The sequence below is a fragment of the Oncorhynchus kisutch genome, linkage group LG2 (genome assembly GCF_002021735.2).
Source record: "Oncorhynchus kisutch isolate 150728-3 linkage group LG2, Okis_V2, whole genome shotgun sequence".
NCBI lineage: Eukaryota > Metazoa > Chordata > Actinopteri > Salmoniformes > Salmonidae > Oncorhynchus > Oncorhynchus kisutch.
The window spans coordinates 6214059-6234259 of NC_034175.2; the positions used below are offsets into that span (position 1 = coordinate 6214059).

The 20201-nt window shown below is 45.7% G+C and overlaps 1 protein-coding gene and 4 non-coding genes across 5 annotated transcripts; all 5 read left to right on the forward strand.

Moving 5' to 3' along the window:
- The first annotated feature begins 11 nt into the window (after positions 1 to 11).
- Positions 12 to 19014, forward strand: ncapd2 (non-SMC condensin I complex, subunit D2). Its single transcript, XM_020503764.2, has 32 exons — positions 12 to 214; positions 576 to 695; positions 795 to 870; positions 985 to 1043; positions 1168 to 1343; positions 1917 to 2062; positions 2197 to 2324; positions 2479 to 2602; positions 2793 to 2940; positions 3137 to 3334; positions 4025 to 4159; positions 4282 to 4369; positions 4985 to 5171; positions 5373 to 5491; positions 6071 to 6286; positions 6440 to 6614; positions 7061 to 7145; positions 7560 to 7696; positions 9356 to 9488; positions 10744 to 10819; positions 10897 to 11118; positions 11314 to 11483; positions 12183 to 12294; positions 12386 to 12509; positions 12598 to 12753; positions 14938 to 15115; positions 16617 to 16711; positions 17025 to 17105; positions 17459 to 17642; positions 17824 to 17992; positions 18119 to 18241; positions 18510 to 19014. The coding sequence occupies exons 2-32, from the start codon at positions 578 to 580 to the stop codon at positions 18590 to 18592; spliced, it is 4221 nt and encodes a 1406-aa protein (XP_020359353.1). The 5' UTR covers positions 12 to 214; positions 576 to 577; the 3' UTR covers positions 18593 to 19014.
- On the forward strand, positions 1423 to 1721 carry LOC116356917 (small nucleolar RNA U85). The gene has a single exon (XR_004205201.1). It is a non-coding gene; the product is annotated as a small nucleolar RNA U85 (small nucleolar RNA).
- On the forward strand, positions 3455 to 3757 carry LOC116356914 (small nucleolar RNA U85). The gene has a single exon (XR_004205200.1). It is a non-coding gene; the product is annotated as a small nucleolar RNA U85 (small nucleolar RNA).
- On the forward strand, positions 4413 to 4713 carry LOC116356920 (small nucleolar RNA U85). The gene has a single exon (XR_004205203.1). It is a non-coding gene; the product is annotated as a small nucleolar RNA U85 (small nucleolar RNA).
- Positions 7762 to 8066, forward strand: LOC116356919 (small nucleolar RNA U85). The gene has a single exon (XR_004205202.1). It is a non-coding gene; the product is annotated as a small nucleolar RNA U85 (small nucleolar RNA).
- Positions 19015 to 20201: the final 1187 nt, after the last annotated feature.

The window sequence follows — 20201 nt, forward strand, 5'->3', positions numbered from 1 at the left end:
TCAGTTATGCGCAGACAGATGGCGTAGTTTGTTCACGGAAGAGGGTCAGTGGGAGGAGGGGAGCGATGCTGATGACGTAGACCTTTGGCGCGCTGCTGTTAAAAATTCAAAACCTTTCGCCACAAACCGTTTAGAGCAGAACCGTGCTGTTTCAATCTCTTCAACAGTTTCTAAAGATCCGAAATTGTGGCTAAGAGCGCTAGAAAAAATATTGGTAAGTGTGTTACTTGTTTAACGTTACTTATGTCTGGACTTTTTCTTAGTTGTGAATTATAGCTAGTCACTTAATTGACTAAAAACAACGTTAAATACTGTAGCTATCTTAAAATAACTTTAGCTAGCAACGTTAATTTATCTTGTGGCTAAGTACGGTAGCTAACAAACGTTAACTAGTTCGCGAATAAATCGAAACAAACACGTAACTAATAGCTAGCTTTCTTTTGACCAAGTTAACTTAGTTAATACATTAGTGTGATTGGGTCGTTTCTAGCTACATCGAATGAACTTACCTTACTATAATTAACGATACCTAGAATGTCAACCACTCGGCTAACAAGTTGTTTTTTCGTGTATAGTGATGTCGTGGGACTTCTTTGTGCCTGTGTGCGTGGGTGACCTGGTGAAGACTGGGGGCATTAACCAGTACGTGGTTCAGGATGTCGTCTCCCCTAAACAACTTCCCTCCCATCTCAACAGTAAATATCCCATAGTTTGTTACAGACTTACAATTGTTAGACTATTGTCATCCTGAAATCTGACCAAGCAACTCCTTTACTATTCTATATATTTTCCAGGTTTCAAGGCTGCACTGAGAAGCCAGGGTCCATTGTGTATCCTGGAACACTTTGACACGGGTTACACTGTGCTGCAGTGAGTAGCTACATTTACCCAAATTATTGTATTTTTTTTATTTCTTAAACCTACCACAACTATGATGTAATTTCTCGAATTTTGACTCATGTTGCATTCTATTGTATGTCACAGGCATTGCCATAAAGTGGACATGAGTGTGAAAGAGGACACCCTGGAGTTACTCATACAAGGTCAGTGTTTGTGATGGTGTGTTGAAATGTCTTTCAACTTATACACATGATGGCATACTTGTGCCTGCTAGTGCTCACTTTTCAGCCGAAGTCCTCATCCGTATTTCATTGCGTTCTCTATTAGTGGTGAGTGGCCTGTCCGTCTCCCTGCCCTCCCTCCTCCTCAACGCCTCACTCTCCGCCCCGGACCGCAAGGAGCAACTCAATGCTGTCAAAATGAGTGTATTCCTCCTCTGCAAGCTCACAGAAATCCTTGAGAGTGACTCTTACAGGCAGAGTATCGTCACTGCACCCAGTAAGGTAGGTCCTTCTGCACCCAGTCATATTTGAATATGTAGTCTCATAGCATGCTCTACCTTCAATTAATACATCCACTAATGCCCAGTGATGAGATCATGGCAAGTATGAGCCTATCAGGCTGAGAGTGTGCTCCTTCCTCCTGATTGGTGGGTAATCTTGGCAGAGTGGTGAAGATTGGCTGCTCTGCTGTAAGGGCCCACCTATAGTAAACTAGCAGTCCTCCTCATCCTCTGCCCATCCCAGAGACATGGGAGAAGGCAGGACGGAGGCTGCTGAAATGCTTTGTGTGAGAATATGTTTCAGTTGGAATGGAGACACAACTCTTCGTTGATGGCCTTTGCTATGGCTATGACATTTTTCTTTGGTAATCTGAGGGCATTCAAAAACCTCACCCAGATCTTTGACTGCTATGCATAGTGGCCTCATAAACAAGGAGTCACTCTAACTGCATAAGGATATTGTAACTGCATAAGTATAGTACAGTATACCCTTTCAGTCAATCTAGAATCTCAACCCTCCCGAGTCCTGTACTGTGTTGACAGTTTGAAGTGAACTTTCTGTCGACTCCCTCAGGGCAGTAAGAAGGGGAAGGCTGCAGGAGAAGGTCTACTACAGTGGGACTCTGAGAGGGAGACGGTGCTGCAGGCTCTAACCCAGCTCCTTCAGCTGGACATCCGCTCCCTTTGGAGCCTCTCTTTGGTCGAGGAGGAGTTCATCAGGTGAGAGGGCCAGCCTGTGGATGAGTTTGTGGGGCTGGAGGAAACATGGGTTTGTGGAGTTTCATTCTAGGTAGAGAACATAGTGAGCGATGAGCAGCAGTCTACATGACTTACAGTATACTTTATGTCCTAAGCTGTGTGACATGCTGCTGCTATAAGCTCCTGGAGAACCCAACCATCAGCCACGTGAAGAACAAGCCCACCAGAGACGCCATCATTCACCTGCTGGGGGTGCAGGTCAAGAAATACAACCACCTTCTGGGTCAGTAACTCGACACCCCCAAACCAATGTTATTAGACAGCTCCATAGAACCTATACTGATGAATGCAAATGTTACTGCTCCACTGTCTTTGTATTAGTGGTATGGTGTTCAAGTGAAGTGTTGTACTGATGTCCTCTCTTTCTCCATCCACAGGTGCCAGTGTGAAGGTGATCCAGCTGCTGCAGCACTTTGAGCAGCTCTCATCAGTGTGTGCCCAGGCGGTGTCTGTGTGGAGCACTGAGTATGGAGTCAAGGCTATTGTAGGAGAGGTCATGAGGTCAGTTGAAGAGATTACTTTCTGTATTGGTGTATAATTTTCCGCTAGAATGTCTAAGGTCCTTGTGTCATGTCCTTTTTATCCCTGTTTATAAAGTGTTGCGAGAGAAACATATTAGCGACTTGAGTTGGAATGTGTATGACGTCTCTGTTCTGATGCCCTGTTTTCTATTCTGAACCTTCTCTCTCAGGGAGATCGGTCAGAAGTCTAGTGAGGAGCTGGCCAGAGAGGGGTCAGGGGTCAAGGCCTTCTCCAGCTTCCTGTCTGAACTGGGCACCCTGGTCCCAGACACCATGATCCCCAACATCAGTGTGTTACTCACACACCTGGAGGGCGAGGTAACTCATACACCATGATCCATAACATCGGTGTGTTACTCACACACCTGGAGGGTGAGGTAACTCGTACACCATGATCCCCAACATTAGGTTTTTTAGTACTACTTTTTCCCTTGAAATTGTGCTTCCTTTGATCAATCATTATGTCCTTAATAACTTGTCATTACTGAATGTACAAATCTCTCTGTGCCTGCAGAGCCCTAGTTTGCGTGTGGCAGTGTGTGAAGTGTTAGGAGAGGTTCTGGTCAGGGTCCTGAGTGGAGATGGACTGGATGAGTCTGGCAGAGCTGACAGGGACCGCTTCATGGACACACTGCAGGAGCACCTACACGACACACACTCCTACGTCAGGGCCCGAGTGCTGCAGGTCTACACGCGCATCGTCAACAGCAAGGTGCGAGTGTGTGTGCTTACATCTCTAAAAGTATATCCCAAACAACTATGTTGATGTATGAAGCAAATTCCGGATGCTACTTGCACTGTTATGAAACTGCAGTATTATGTATTCACCAATGCCCAGTGATGAGATCATGGCAAGTATGAGCCAATCAGGCTGAGAGATTGTTCTCCTTCCTGCTGATTGGTGGGTAATCTTGGCAGTGTGGTGAAGATTGGCTGCTCTGCTGTAAGGGCCCACCTACAGTAAACTAGCAGTCCTCCTCACCCTCTGCCCATCCCAGAGACATGGGAGAAGGCAGGATGGAGGCTGCTGAAAGTCTTTGTGAGTGTGAGAATGTTTCAATTGGCAAGGAGACACAACTCTTGGTTGATGGCCTTTGCTATGGCTATGAACATTTTCTTTGGTAATCTGAGGGCATTTAGAAATCTTAGTGACAGCTATGCAGTGGCCTCAACATCAGTAAAGTCACCAACACTTCTGTGCTGGTTTGAAGTGAATTGTCCCTCAACATCAAATCCCCATTTGATTGTCATTCTCAAGCCCACAGAAATTATTTGAATAATTTTATTTACAGCAAAAACATGACTATTTTGTTTTTGAAGGAAAGGCGACAAGGAGAGCATCACTTCCGCTGGGATTACTGAATGTTCCTCTAATGTCCTGTGTGACCCCCCCCCCCCCCAGGCTCTGCCCCTGAACAGGTACAGTGAAGTGATGGGGTTGGCAGTGGGAAGGCTGATGGACAAATCCATCAATGTGGTCAAGAGTGCCATCCAGCTACTGGCTGCCTTCATCGCGCACAACCCCTACAGCTGCAAGGTACATGCACACACTCGAACAACCACTACTGTGAAGTACACACACACACACACTCGAACAACCACTACTGTGAAGTACACACACACAACACAGTGTCTTACAATAGTTTTTTTCATCTGTAGTTGAGCAGTGCTGACCTGAAGAAACCCCTGGAGAAGGAGACGGATAAACTCCGAGAGCTTAGAGAGAGACTGCAGGAAAACGCACCTGGTAAATTATACACGCCACCTTTTATATTTATCTTTTCTATAATGCCCAATGATGAGACCAAGGCGAATGTGAGCCAACTGAAAGAGGGTTGGGATCTCTCGTCTCGATTGGCCGGTAATCTTGGCAGTGTAGCGGAGATTGGCTGCTCTGCTGTAAGGTCCGGCCTACAGTGTCTTGGCCCCACCCACATGTTTCTCCCGTTAAAGAAACACGGTACAGAATAGTGGGAGGGTGCTGACAGTGTGACTGACGTGTGTTTGTCTGTATGTGTGAGGCAGGGAGAACCCCACCTCTCCTCAATATTCAGTTGGCCTTGAGCGCTCTTTTTTGTTAATCTGAGGGCTTTGTAACAATAGAATTCATTCTGAGCTTCTCTACCTCTTCTGCCTCTTTTGTCCAAACTATATTTATCATTAAAGGGAAACTCCACTCAAGCTCTATTTTATTTTTCCATTAATCCCCTGATACAATCCCAAAAAATGTTTTGCATGTCAGCAGTCAAGTTTCCAAGATATTGGACTTTCGAGAAGCAGTGTCACCAGCCACATCATCATGATGCAAAATGATTTTAGTGTTGATTTCCCATTTAACCATATTCCTTTGGTCTCTGTCCAGTGGCAGTGATCAAGGCCTCCGAGCTGTGGGCCGCTATGGAGCCTGAGCTGCTCCTCACCGTCAGAGCCGAGCTGGAGCCCACCAGTGAGGGGGAACAGCAGGAGGGGGAGGAGGACGAGGCTGGAGAGGAGGACGACAGGGCCACCGCCGTACAGATCGCCCAGTTCCTCCGCATCAACAAATACCGGCAAGTGGGGGGCTCGTTCTATACATTCTATTTCTATCCATTTAATCCTATCCAATAGGCAAAATCGAATAACTTTGAAACACTGCCCACGTGACTAGATTTGTAATAAGTCAGGATCGACTGTTTATAGAAATACCAGTTGGCATTCCAAGCTGAACTCTACAGTCATCACATAATAACTGATTGTTGTTTGTGTATCAGGAATGCAGTGCGTCTGTGTGTGCGAGCCCACAGCTTGTTCCCAGAGTCTGAGATGTTCTCGTCTCTGACCACTCTCACCCCCGAGACTCTCTTGGACACACTGGCCCTGCTCTTCAAAGGTACTGAACTCTGTCTGTCAATCACATCACGAAGAACGTGTATTGGTTAAGTGTAGGAGATAGGAGGGGTGAAAGTTAGCATTCTGAAAATGTTGGGTCATTTAGTGCACTTTGAAAGAACCACATAATACAAGTCTAGTAAGTAAACTCTATTCAGAACTAACCAGCACTCTGCTAAAAGAGTCATAATCACTCAATCAAAACTTTCATATCGATTAAACAAATGATTCAGTACCAAGACTTCAAAAACAAGTGGTGAAATCAGTGCTAGAATAAGAGTATGATATAACCAATCAAAATGTAATTAAGGTCAATCTAGTGCTGTGGGCTTTCAGCAGTGTAGGAGGTGTAGTTCTAGATGACAGCATTACTGATGGGGTGGGTGATAATGTTTTCTACTGGTGAATCACCCAAACCTAGCTCTAACACCTGAGAACTAACACTGGTCTTCATTTTAGACCAGTATTTAGTTAAATCATGTGGCCTGGAACAAATGTGTGCTCACACTGACAGGATTTAAGATGTTCACATCTGCTCTCATTAGAACATTTTTCTAATCTGACCTCTGTTCCTCCCCAGGTCCTGACCAGGACACCTCTGAGATCAGAGAGGACCTGCCTTCCACCCCCCAGAAGGAGGGAGCAGGGGATGGGGGGAAGGAAGGGGTGGAGGAGACCGAGCTGAAGAAACAGGAGATGCTGTTGCAGTATCTGAAAGACACTGAGAGCTTTGCCCTGCAGGTGGAGAGAGCCATCGCTGTCATCAACACCATGCTCTACTGGAAGACTACCTCAGGTACAAACACACCTCATCTTACCTACACCCGCAGCATAACCACACCTTTATCACCTGCACAGTCAACATCTCACCCCAATGACTCCATGCTTGTGTTCTGAGACAGTGTAATGTATTGACAATGTAATGTATTGAGGAATGAATGTGTCTCAGTGGTCCAGGAGGCGGTGCAGTTCTGTGTGACAGTATGCGAGTTCAGTGTGGCGAACTCTCTGACTGGCGTGAGGAAGATGCTGCCTCTGGTCTGGTCTACTGACGCTGCCATTAAAGATGCTGTGGTGCAGGCCTACAGACGCCTCTACCTCAACCCCCAGGGAGACAACACCAGGTACGCTGTCACACCTTCAAACTGTTGCCACAGGCACTTTCTATCAACCCCTCAGGTCCCTTGATCCCACTACCAATTTGCACTGCTCCTGGACCAGCGGTTTCAACTCTCGGGCTGCGTTTATAGACATGCAATCCCATTCTGATCTTATTTTCACTGATTGGTCTTTTTACCAGTCGGATCAGCTCTGAAATGATGTGGAAAAAAATTGTGATTTGGTCAAAAGACAGAGTTGGGCTGCCTGTGTGAACACATCCTGTACTACATTTTCTGCTGTGCATTTGTTAATCTTGCTCCCACTAGCACATTGCTGCTGAAAGAGATGCAGACTCAAGGTAGAAGTTGAGGTGGGAAATTGCACAATTGACCGTAGAACAATGTCTTGGAGCGACTTCATCAACCTCCAATGGGCTCTGCTCTGGTGCCTGACTCTCTCTCCCTCTCAGGGCTAAAGCTCAGACTCTAGTGGACAGTCTGTCTGAACTCATGGTGGATGCCTCTCTGGGGACAATCCAGTGTCTGGAGGAGATAGTGAGTTTCTCTTATTACAGTCTTTTATTATCCATTCAGTCATCAGTACTTCCCAGTGATTGTTAGCCCTTACTCTTTACTGATTACTCTATCCATCCTGTCATCAATATTACCCAGTGATTGTTAGCCCTTACTCTTTACTGATTACTCTATCCATCCTGTCATCAATATTACCCAGTGATTGTTAGCCCTTACTCTTTACTGATTACTCTATCCATCCTGTCATCAATATTACCCAGTGATTGTTAGCCCTTACTCTTTACTGATTACTCTCTATCCATCCTGTCATCAATATTACCCAGTGATTGTTAGCCCTTACTCTTTACTGATTACTCTCTAGCCATCCTGTCTTTCAATAATTAACCCCGTTCTCTCTCATCTAATCTGTTCCAACACCACCTCATGTCGTTCCAGGTCCAGGAGTTTTTTGGTGGTGGCAGCAGCCTGCAGTCCACGGTGGTGCAGGTTCTGTGGGAGAGGTTCACTGGCAAACGAGAGACCTCCAGCCTGCACAGACGAGCAGCAGTGCTGCTTCTGGGAATGGCTGCACGGTAAGGCCCACACAAACACAAGTTCTAACTCCACACCTCTGTCTTTAAGTCCCCTTTGACTTCTTGCCCAATGATGAGACCAAGGCGAATGCGAGCCAACTGAACGAGAGTGTTGGGTTCTCCTTTGTCTTGATTGGCCGGTAATCTTGGCAGTGTAGCGAAGATTGGCTGCTCTGCTGTAAGGGCCGGCCTACAGTGACTTGGCCCCACCCACATGTTTCTCCCGTTAAAGAAACACGGTAGAGAATAGTGGGAGGGTGCTGACAGTGTGACTGATGTGTGTTTGTCTGTATGTATGAGGCAGGGAGAACCCCACCTCTCCTCAATATTCAGTTGTCCATGAGCGCTCTTCTTTGGTAATCTGAGGGCTTCTACACCTGTATGTGTCTTTCGGAGGGGTTGAGTTAAAAGTGGAAGTAAAATTTCTGTTGGCCTTGTGGCCATTTGACTAATATCTTAATCTCTTGATCTTTGTTTAATATGAGACTGATCCAAGTCCAGTTTTGCTGTTAACCTCCCATTGACAATGTTCCCTTATTGACGTATGGTAAACTGTTCCTAGGTCTGCACCTATTGGCAACTCCTACCTGTGGCGCTTGGCTTTGTCTCAACAGTCTGGCGTTGGTTAATTTGTCCACTGAACCTCATTAAGGCGCCTGCATGCTTCCCATCTGTAACACTTCAGAAGACGTGCATATATTATTACATCTTGTGACATGTTTATTTTAGACTTAGGTTTTTTCAGTTCGGGGGCACCAAGTCTACACCCCTTTGTCGGTGATTGGTCAACAGTAGGGATTCTTCAATAGTCTGTCATTCAGCGAGAGACGACTTGTTTTCGTGCATGTTTTTTCATTGAGAAATACACATGAAAACATCTTAGTTGCAAAAACAAACAAAAGATCCTCAGCATAAACGTGAACTCTGTCATTAATTTCTATCTTAGATTAATTCAGACTATTTTGAGGAAGTGTACTGGCTACGCTGTCTCAAAATGGACAAACAGTACTATTGACTCTTGTTTTGTCGTTAAAGTGAATGTCTTAAGAGTATGCTAACATACTCATTTGGTTAGCCGAACTGAAGCATGCTGGCACCTTTATTCTGTCAGTAGGAGCACAGCAGAGTACACAGACTTCTCTCCATTGAGTCTAAGTCACGACCACACACATCTGGGCTCACTGCCAGGGTTTTCAATGAAGAACAAGCGTTTTAAACACACATTCTGTCTCCAAAGACAGCCACTGCCGGTGGAGGGGTGAGGGGGACTATCTGCAGTCCACCCACACTGTAATGGACAATACCGTGCCTCCTCTCTTTCCGTAACCTGTTTAATCCTCCCTTCACTTCCTCTAACCCTCCCTCCTACACACAATCCCCTGTAGACTGTGTGTTCTGCGCAGGGCCCGAGCACTGATGAGATGATTAATTCATCTGGAGCCTGGGCATAATTTAAATGACGTAGCCTACTACTCTGTTGTGTGTAGACATGGCAGTATGTACATTTACTGATAAGAACATTTGTGCACCCCACACTAAAGTTGCTGTGTGTAATAGCATGTTTGTATGTGTGTTCTTGTATCAGATTATATGATTTAGATGTGGCATTTTAGATTATTCAGTGTGTAGACTAATGTAATTGTGTATTTCTCTGTGTAGAGCGGAGAGGGAGGTGGTCCTCAGTAACCTGGACACTCTGTGCTCTGTGGCTCTGGGAGAGAAGTTGACTGAAGACTTACTACTGGCCAGAGACTCAGTTATCACCATCTGTAACATCACTGACCATGTCAGGGTAAGAACCCACACGTAGATTCCCGGTCTAAAATTAACTATACTGAACAAAAATCTAAACATGTAAAGTGTTGGTCCCATTTTTCATGAGCTGAAATAAAAGATCCCGGAAATCCCGACACAGCTTCTTTACCTGTGGGATCGTCTGAGGGGGAGGCTGGATGCTGAGCAGTATTTCTGTTTTTAATTGTGGGGGGGGCAATTCTGATTGGCTGGGCCTGGCTCCGTAGTGTGTGGACCCAGGCCCACCCATCATGACTGCATCTCTGCCCAGTCCTATTAGATTTCAATATTTTCTGGCTGTTTGGAACTGTGTAAACAACTCTGGTATTACTTAAAATTGAGTCTGTTCTAACAAAAATCTACATCCTTTATTACAGCAAAGATTAAAAACAGCCACATTTTGAAGTTGCTTTATCTGCCATTCAGTGGTTGTTAGAGGCTTGGTGCTCACGGAATCAGTAGGCTATTAAACACTCAAACTGGCAACAAACAGGATCCGTTTTATTTCTGTAGAAATTGATGATTTATAAAGTCAGGGACGTTTTAACAGTTATGCTATGGATTATATATCTAAGTTAGTTTCTTAGACAATTAAGGCAAGGGCCATTTTCTCTTCTCCTTACTCTGCTTCTGCCGCATTGTTCGCAACACCAATATGCTGGTTAACTTTGCTATTATGCACATAGCAACATAAAGGGAAAGGCGCAAATTCAGCGGCGCACTGAAGATTATGTTTCAGAACCGCGGACAGCGTCTTCTCCCGCTATCCATCGTGTGAGAAACTGCATTTGTTATAAAATAATATATTTATTACTGTTGCACCATTTTCTTACAAAATATAATCACTTCCAAGTTCAGTAGCTCAAGTCTTAGAGTGAACTGTGCCATCCCCGTGGCCTCTGCAATGGATTAGTCCACTGAGACAGGTGGGAATCAGACAGGAGTCCACTGAGACAGGTGGGAATCAGACAGGAGTCCACTGAGACAGGTGGGAATCAGACAGGAGTCCACTGAGACAGGTGGGAATCAGACAGGAGTCCACTGAGACAGGTGGGAATCAGACAGGAGTCCACTGAGACAGGTGGGAATCAGACAGGAGTCTTGTGCACCACGAACATTTATTTTTTTACCTGCTTGACTAAAATCTCGGTCAACCAACAGCCTGAACTAAACAATCTAGCTGGTGACTAAATGGTGTCAACCCGATAGAGTTTGAATTGTGTAAAGTGATTGAGTTGAATTGTCTCCCCCAGCAATGCAAAGGAGCTCCATTCAGACTGCCTCAGGACAACCAGCTCTTTACCTGCCTCACACAGGCCATCGCTGAAGGTGTGTACACACGGTCTCTTGAGTGGAAGAATGTAGTGTCTCTGACTCTCTTAACTGACTGTCTGGTCCCGCCCCAGGTGTGGTGATGGCGGACCCTCATTGGCAGAGCTTCATGGAGCAGGCTGTCCGTCTGCTGTACTTCCTGTCAGAGTCCCCAGACCAGCTCTGCTCCCGCCTCCTCCAGCGCTGCTCTCGTCTGCTATTGGACCAGATCGCGGAGGGCGGGGAGATGTTAGCAAACAAGGATGTCAGCCAGTTGCCGGGTGCATCTCAGGACTCTGAGGAGCAGGGAGAACAAGGTGAGAGACAGAGTGGATATTTATTTTAAAAGTTGGTGCACTCTGGTAAAACACCTTCTCAAAGTAGTAGTATGAATAGATGACTTTCTCCAGTTGTCTGGTGCTCTTTCACTGTGCCTAGTGTGGTAATGTATTATGATGACCAGTATTTTGTATTGGTACTTTATGATCAGTACGGTGTTCCTGTCCCTCTAGTCCCTGCGGTGAGCTGCGTGTCCCTGGCCCAGCTGCTGTCTCTGTGTGGCTGCGTGGCATTCTGGCAGGTGTCCCACCTGGAGCGCAGCGTCAGCACTGAGCTGCGGAGGAGGAGAGGAGAGACCGAAGAGAGGGAGGAGAAGGCGAAGGTACCCTCCCGTAAGGCCAAGGTCAGTCTGGACATGGAATTTATTTATTTCATTTTACCTTTATTTAACTGGGCAAGTCAGTTAAGAACAAATTCTTATTTTCAAGGAACAGTGGGTTAACTGCCTGTTCAGGTGCAGAACGACAGATTTGTACCTTGTCAGCTCGGGGATATGAACTTGCAACCTTTCGGTTACTAGTCCAACGCTCTAACCACTAGGCCAACCTGCCGCCCTGAGAACACAATGTTTATGATGTCCAGTATTTTTAGGCAATCCAAACCAATGATGTAATAATTCACATAATGGTCAGTCATGAGATTAGGATACTGCAAACCTAGTGGTAATGAGACTGCTGGGATATACACATGTTCTGTGTTTCAGAAGCTTTTACTATAAGTGTCAAATTGATTCTCATTGCATTTCATAAACCAAATGTTATCAGAACAGGATGTTGATTAGTAAAGAGGCCATGTGAGTCTCCTGGTGAGCAGGATTGTCTTGCCAATCAGTGACTTTTCTCCCTGGGAAACGCTTGATGAGTTTAATTTTGGTCACGCAACACAGTGATTGACAGGTCTTGATGATTCTTCCTAACAGGGGGCTAAATTCAACAGCAAACTTTTTCCTAATTACTCCTTTAGATTAGATCACTAACTTTCCAGTAGACTAGACATGAACAGGGAGTTCTTAATCAACTGTCATGATCCATGTTTCCCACAGCAAGCGGCCAATGACAGTTCTGTGGAGGAAGAACTTGGGTTGATGGGTGCTTCTGCTGAGGACACCGAGGCAGAGCTGATCAGGAAGATCTGTGAGACTGAGCTGTTGGCTGGTAAGAAAGGCTCAACTTTTTCAAAACAGTGTCATTTTTCCTGGTGTGATTTAATTGCCTTGACAACCGCATCTCCCCCCCCCCCCCCCAGAGGAGAACCTGTTGTGCTCGTTCCTGCCCCTGCTGGTGAGGGTGTGTAGTTCCCCAGGGAGATACTGCCACCCCCAGCTCACCACCGCTGCCTGCCTGGCCCTCTCACAGTACATGATGATCAGGTCAGACTACACCTCAGACTACATTGTTTTTCTATAATTTTCCTTTGTGGTGTGTGTCTGTCAACCTCTGTCCCCTCTCCTCTGTCAGTCCGTCAGTGTGTGAGGAGCACATCCGTCTCCTGTTCACGGTGCTGGAGCGCTCCTCTCTGCCCGTCGTCAGGGCCAACGCCATCATCGGCCTGGGAGACCTCACCGTCCGCTTCCCCAACATCCTGGAGCCCTGGACCCAGAACCTCTATACCAGGTAATCCAAACACCTGGACCCAGAACCTCTGTACCAGGTAATCCAAACACCTGGACCGAGAACCTCTGTACCAGGTAATCCAAACACCTGGACCCAGAGCCTCAGTACCAGGTAATCCAAACACCTGGACCCAGAGCCTCTGTACCAGGTAATCCAAACACCTGGACCCAGAACCTCTGTACCAGGTAATCCAAACACCTGGACCCAGAACCTCTGTACCAGGTAATCCAAACACCTGGACCCAGAACCTCTGTACCAGGTAATCCAAACACCTGGACCCAGAACCTCTGTACCAGGTAATCCAAACACCTGGACCCAGAGCCTCTGTACCAGGTAATCCAAACACCTGGACCCAGAACCTCTGTACCAGGTAATCCAAACACCTGGACCCAGAACCTCTGTACCAGGTAATCCAAACACCTGGACCCAGAGCCTCAGTACCAGGTAATCCAAACACCTGGACCCAGAGCCTCAGTACCAGGTAATCCAAACACCTGGACCCAGAACCTCTGTACCAGGTAATCCAAACACCTGGACCCAGAGCCTCTGTACCAGGTAATCCAAACACCTGGACCCAGAACCTCTGTACCAGGTAATCCAAACACCTGGACCCAGAGCCTCAGTACCAGGTAATCCAAACACCTGGACCCAGAACCTCTGTACCAGGTAATCCAAACACCTGGACCCAGAGCCTCTTTCAAGCCACTTTCATTCAGTGAGTAAATATTAACCAAGCAGCTAATAGAACTTGTTTAGAATATGGAAGGAGCAAACAAGCACATCTTTATTTAATTACCCAGCTGTTTGTACTATGGATTGTGTGGCTTTTTTAATTTAGGTGAACATGGCCATTAGATGAGGAGGGCTACAAGCTCGTTCCATATCTGGTTGTCTGCTAATGTTCCTTCAGACGCTCCAGTCCTGCTGCTGCAGTCTACTGAACCAGTTTATCGAAAACCTATTTCCATATGTTCAGAACAGAAAAAAACTATGGGAAGCATTGTAAAAGGCTGTCATGTCCTCCACTAGCATTCTGACCTCTGCTATAGCGTGACAGTACATTGTACTGTGCTCTTCAGAACTCCAACCGCACTTCTGGACTGTGGCAACCATGGGCTGCTCGCTCGTGCACTCAAATAAAATTTGAGCAGAAAGGCCTAGAACAGCTTGAAGGTTCTGATTGTGTACAGAACTACTTGTTGGTGGTATAATTATACAATGAGTAGATCGGAGGGAGAAGGGGGATAATTTCAGGTGATGCCATTTGTTATACTCCGTAGGAAGGATGGGGACTTAATTGAAGAAATCTTAATGATTGCTGGTTGTTCCTTCCACATTGAGATGCACTGAAGCCATACCCCCTCCCCCATTAAGTTGAATTACAATTCGTTACCTCTTTACATTCCACTAGTTCTGTTTGTCTTTGTATAGTGCTAATTATGATGCTTGGTTATTCTTACGTTTGAGGTGTTTCAGATGAATAGTGTTCCAGGCTTTTCACTATGAACACTAATCCCCAGGTTTTTCCTCGTGGTAAGTGTTTTGTAGCAGTCAGTAATTGTCTCCCACACACCTCCATTGTGTTGGGTCTCCTCAAAGACAGACAGCCCTCCCTGGGAGAGGACTGATAACGGTATTAAACAATGGTAATGCACTGTTTTACAGGCATAGTTAATTATACTGAAGCTGTGGCTTATGACCATCTACTGTATAGCAGACCACACACCCGGCGAGTCTGGTTCCTCTGCAAAACATCCTAATCCACGGCAGGAGGAGAAGTTGCATATTTGTTTTTTTTTCACCTGGCCTCAAATCCCTTCCCAGTGTATGTGGTTAATTAATTCCCCTGTTTAGAACAATGGAGGCCAGGGAGACCCTGCAGTCATTTTGTGTCAAGAGCTTCCTCGGGGTAGAGGCCTTCTGTACCTCCCACACGTACATCTGAAATGACTGCATAGCAGAGGATTATGGTCAATGCCAGTCAGGGGTATTGGCATCGAAGCCTCCAGGTCCAATGTATAGCTTTTCGTATTTTCACCCAGGTAGTCGATTGCTTAATGTCATGTCATTGATTAGCCAGAGTCTCTCTTACATGGTATCCCAGCTGATCCTGATTTAGAGCAAAAACCTTCATGCCATTTAAATGTTTCTTCATCATAACATGTCCCTATCTCCCCTGCCCAGGCTGAGTGACGAGAACCCGGCGGTGAGGCAGACTGCGGTGACTGTTCTGACCCAACTAGTGCTGAAGGATGTGCTCAAGGTCAAAGGTCAGGTCAGCGAGGTGGCTGTGCTGCTCATCGACCCCCAGACACACATCGCCAGCCTCGCACTCAACTTCTTCAACGAGCTCGCCTCCAAGGTACACACAGTATTATTTCCAGGCATTTCTATTTGATTGGGATATACAGTGCCTTCGGGAAATATTCAGACCCTTTTGACTTTTTCTACATTTTGTTAATCCAATCTACACACCATACTCCATAATGACAAACGCAAAAACAGTTTTTTTTAGACACCTTATTTACATAAGTATTCAGACCCTTTGCTATGAGACTTGAAATTGAGCTCAGGTGCGTCCTGTTTCCATTGATCAGCCTTGATGTTTCTACAACTTGATTGGAGTCCACCTGTGGTAAATTCAATTGATTGGATATGATTTGGAGAGGCACACACCTGTCTACATAAGGTCCCACAGTTGACAGTGCATGTCAGAGCAAACACCAAGTCATGAGGTTGAAGGAATTGTCCATAGAGACAGGATTGTGTTCGAGGCACAGATCTGGGGAAGGGTTTAACGTCCCCAAGAACAGTGCCCTCCATTCTTAAATAGAAGTTTGGAACCACTAAGACTCTTCATAGAACTGGCCGCCCAGCAAAACTGAGCAAGTGGTGGTGAAGGGCCTTGTTCAGGGAGGTGACCAAGAACCTGATGGTCACTCTGACAGAGTTCCATAGTTCCTCTGTGGAGATAGGAGAACCTTCCAGAAGGACAACCACATCTGCAGCACTCCACCAATTAGGCCTTTATGGTAGAGTGGCCAGACAGTACCCACTCCTCAGTAAAAGGCACATGACAGCCCACTTGGAGTTTGCCAAACGGCACCTAAAGGACTCTGACCATGAGAAACAAGATTCTCTGTTCTGATGGAATCAAGATTGAACACTCTGGCCTGAATGCCAAGTGTTATGTCTGGAGGAAACCTGCCACCATCCCTACGGTGACGCATAGTGGCAGCAGTATTTTTTTCAGGGACTGGGAAACTAGTAAGGATCGAGATGAACAGCGCAATGTAGAGATCCTTGATGAAAACCTGCTCAGGACGAGTCTCTAAATTTCCTTGAGTGGCCCAGCCAGAGCCCGGACTTGAACCCAATCGAACATCTTTGGAGAGACCTGAAAATAGCTGTGCAGCAACACTCCCCATCCACCCTGACAGAGCTTGAGAGGATATGCAGAGAAGAATGGGAGAAACTGCCCAAATACAGGTGTGCCAAGCTTGTAGCATCATACCCAAGAAGACTCGAGGCTGTAATCGCTGCCAACGGTGCTTCAACAAAGTACAGAGTAAAGGGTCTGAATACTTATGTACATGTCCTATTTCAGGTTTTTATTTTGAACAAATTAGCAAACATTTCTAAACCTGTTTTTGGGGTATTGTGTGTAATTAGGAGGGGGGGAAACAATTTTAATCAAATTTAGAATAAGGCTGGAACGTAACAAAATGCTGAAAAAGTCAACGGGTCTGAATACTTTCCGAATGCACTGTAAATCTGAGTTGGTGTATTGGGGAACTTTTTACATAGACTGAGGGTCATGGATCCTCCAATGTTCTAAACCAGACAGTGGCCCCTCCTCCCAGGACAATGCCATCTACAACCTGCTCCCAGACATCATCAGCAGACTGTCAGACCCAGAGAGAGCCATGAACGAGGAAGACTTTCACACCATCATGAAGTGAGTGGTGTCCACACTGAGCTGTGTGCCTCTTCTGCTCTCACTGTGTATATTGTGTTGTGATCAGTATAGTGTGTCTTGCAGGGAGTTATTCAAATACCCGCGAGCTTTAATAATCTAAGGGCTACTTAACCTGTGTGTCTGTCGCCCACTGTGTTCTCTCCCAGGCTTTACAATCTGGAGGACTTGGCATGCTGGGGTCACATTGTGACTCTGGTTTAACCTGTTGTGCTGAATAACATGGAAATGGGATGCTAATATGTGAGTGGTGTTTTAATGCCTATAATGTTTCCCTCTTTGTCTCTGTTTTCAGGCAGCTGTTTTCCTACATCACTAAGGAGAGACAGACTGAGTCTCTGGTGGAGAAGCTGTGTCAGCGCTTCAGGACAGCAAAGTGAGCAGCCAGTCTTCCTCTCGCTCTTCCTTACTATCTTCTCATTTCTGTTCTCCCACTCCATGTCATAATGGCTGGCATTAGTTCCTCTCAGTCTCAGGAGTATTCGAGGCCTGGGTCGTCTGTTCAGCGAACGCAGGGCCAACTCTTTCCCTCTTTCTGGCTCGTCATTCAAAGCACAGACCTCCATAGAAAGGGCATTTTAGATTAAGCCACAGACAGTGAATCATCGAGACCATGGGTGGAGAATGATTTCTTCAAATGTCACGTCAGGCTTCCTCTGTTCTTGAAATACTATTTGTTGTAAGTGAATAATCAAATTTCCTCCCCCCCCTCCCCCATTCTCTCTCCAGGACTGAGCGTCAGTGGTGTGACCTGGCCGTGTCTCTGTCTCTGCTGTCTATGTGTGAACGAGGGCTGAAGAGGCTCCAGGAGGGTTGGGAGTGTTACAGTGACAAGCTGACTGAGACAGGAGTCTACCAGCCTCTCCTCTCCATCACTGCTAAGCTACGCCGAGGAGCCAAGCCACAGCTCAAGGTACAGTTCAAACCACCTAAGAAAGCCCTTAGCCCCCTGAATTCAGATATACATAACACACTTGGGACAAGTGAGAGACTATAGACTATCCTGACTCTTTCTGACTATCCAGACTGATTTCTTGACTGTGCCTCTGAATGAATACACATGCTGGGTCTTATTCTGATTCTTCTGTCCCCAGGTCCAGGTAGAGGAGTTTGAGAAGCGTCTGACGGCGGTCCACACCCGGGGGCTGGAGAACGTAGAGAGCCCTGAGATGGAGATAAAACTGCCTGAGGAAGCTGGGTCCAGCCAGAACACCACTCACACGCCACTACCCAACAAGGGACGGGGTGGCAGGCCCAAGAGAGGTGAGCGCACACACGTGTAGTGCCTTTTCTGGAAGACAGTGAATTTTCCCTCCTGAATGTATTTATTTTAGCCTATTATATAGACTTTAGCTAATGTTCCATGATTTTCTTTCTCTCCCCTCAAAGGTCAAGCCAAGCCCTCTGTATCCAGTTGCCATGACGATAGCTTTATGACCCCTAAACCAACCCGGAAGTCCTCCAAGAAAGCTGTTATCACCTTCAGCAGTGACGAAGAGGAGGAGGAAGAAGGTATCTGTACTGTTAGAAAGTGCAATCTGTTTTAGTCTGAGTTTTGGCAGTGCTTTTCAGTTAAAGTGATGGAAAGCATTTAAACTGATTCATGCTCTCAGTAGATTGTTTGTGCTGGCTTCCCAGGATGGTGTCATGAAGTACATTTGAGCCCAGTGAATGAAATTACATTTATTTTAATCTTTGCAATTTCATAGGAACAAATCTGATTAGTTGTTGCTTGTCAAATTAACATCAATGTTACTGATCTTTGTTTTTACCCAATCAGATGCTGTCATGGCAGAGAGTGAGACACCAAAGGTGACCACACCCATCGCCCGCACCTCTCGACGTGCTCGTCTCCGACACTGATCCCTCTCCCTCTGCTTTTAGGTTGTATGTCACATGTTCTATTGTTTTTGTCATGTTTTTTCATTTTTAAAATAGCTTTTTATCTTTTTAATGTAGCTCTATCTAGTCAGTACTAAATACTCATCTTTTTTTGTAGCTGAATCAAGACTTTTAATAAACCTTTGGTGTGAACCACACAACCGCTGTCATCCGTGTGTGTGTTTGCAAGTGGAGTCAGATTTATGCCCTCATTACAAGGAGTATTGAATGCCCTTCTCTTGCAATTATGTGTGTTTGGTCAGTGAAATAGTGTGTTCAGGTTGGACTGTCCCAGCTTGGCTAGACACGGTTGCTACCATTTGTACTCCTTCACTCTCTCTTCCATGGTCCTATTTCTGCCAGTTTTAAATATTCTGTAATTAAACCTGTTAACCTAAATCCTCCTGAGACCCAGCAGTTAATTTTATTCCTCTAGTGGACATTTAGATCTTGGTCCGTATCGGAGGCCATACAAGCCGTTTTAAGTCCTGTTTGAGAAGACATTGGGCTTTTCAATTATATCACGTGTGGGGGTGTTTATCATATTTACGTTTTGACCACTAAAGAGGATAATTTTGCACTTACAATAAAATACTTTTAAAAACTTTTCTTAGTAACATGCTTTTTCACCCCCCACACTTGTGTTAAAAACATTTAAACAATGTATCCCAAACTTTTTTCCCAGGTCTCACCTGGTATATGATGTGCCTGACACCTGAACAAAATGGTAGCATGTTATTTTACACTTATTTTCGACTTCACTCCCTATTTCTCCCTCTGACACATGCTCCATCTCTGCCCCTCAATACCTCCTGATATCGCCAAGGTCTTCCCCTCTCCCACACACCTCTTCCCTCCTGTTCCATGCTCTTTCTCTGCCTGTTACGTTCCTCGGTCGCTCTCCTCACTGACATCTTCATGTCTTGTAGCTTCACCCCCCCCTCCCCTGTAGCTAATCTCTTCCCTCTCGCCCACTCTACCTCCCACTAGCTCTCTCTCCTTTTTAATTGACACAGGAGTGCACTTCTGTAAAGGTTAAAGAAAAACACCTTTTGACTTCAGACTAACAATGTAAAGTTTGGGTTTATAAACTCTGCATTGGCAGTCTGACAGAAATTTGTGTTGGATGACAATTCCTGAATATATTGTGAGAAACTAAAGATGCATGAAAATAAACTACTTTCATTTCAGGGACTGGTGACTAGTGGTGGTGGCTGGTTTCTGTGGGGTGTGTCTAATCCAAGGTCACTTTTTATTAGTAGCTCAATGGATTCCTGTCCAGTTTTTCCCCTAGAGGTTCCCAATTTCCTGAAATGGAACCCCTAGGGAAAACGAGGTCAACCCTGGAACACAGATGTTAATGCAGAGATAACCGAGAGTGGCCTCAACTGGTGTGACCAAGACAAACACCTGTACTAAGTGATATGGAAGATGTTTTTAGGAGACAAGGGCTTGTCAAACTGCTTCATGATTTGTATTCATTATACTGTAAAAGAGGTATTACTGGAGAATGTTGCTGAATTTGCAAATCCATCCACAGCCAGACCTTATAGTCTGTAGGCCAGTGTTTGAGACAGAGCCCCCGGGCTCA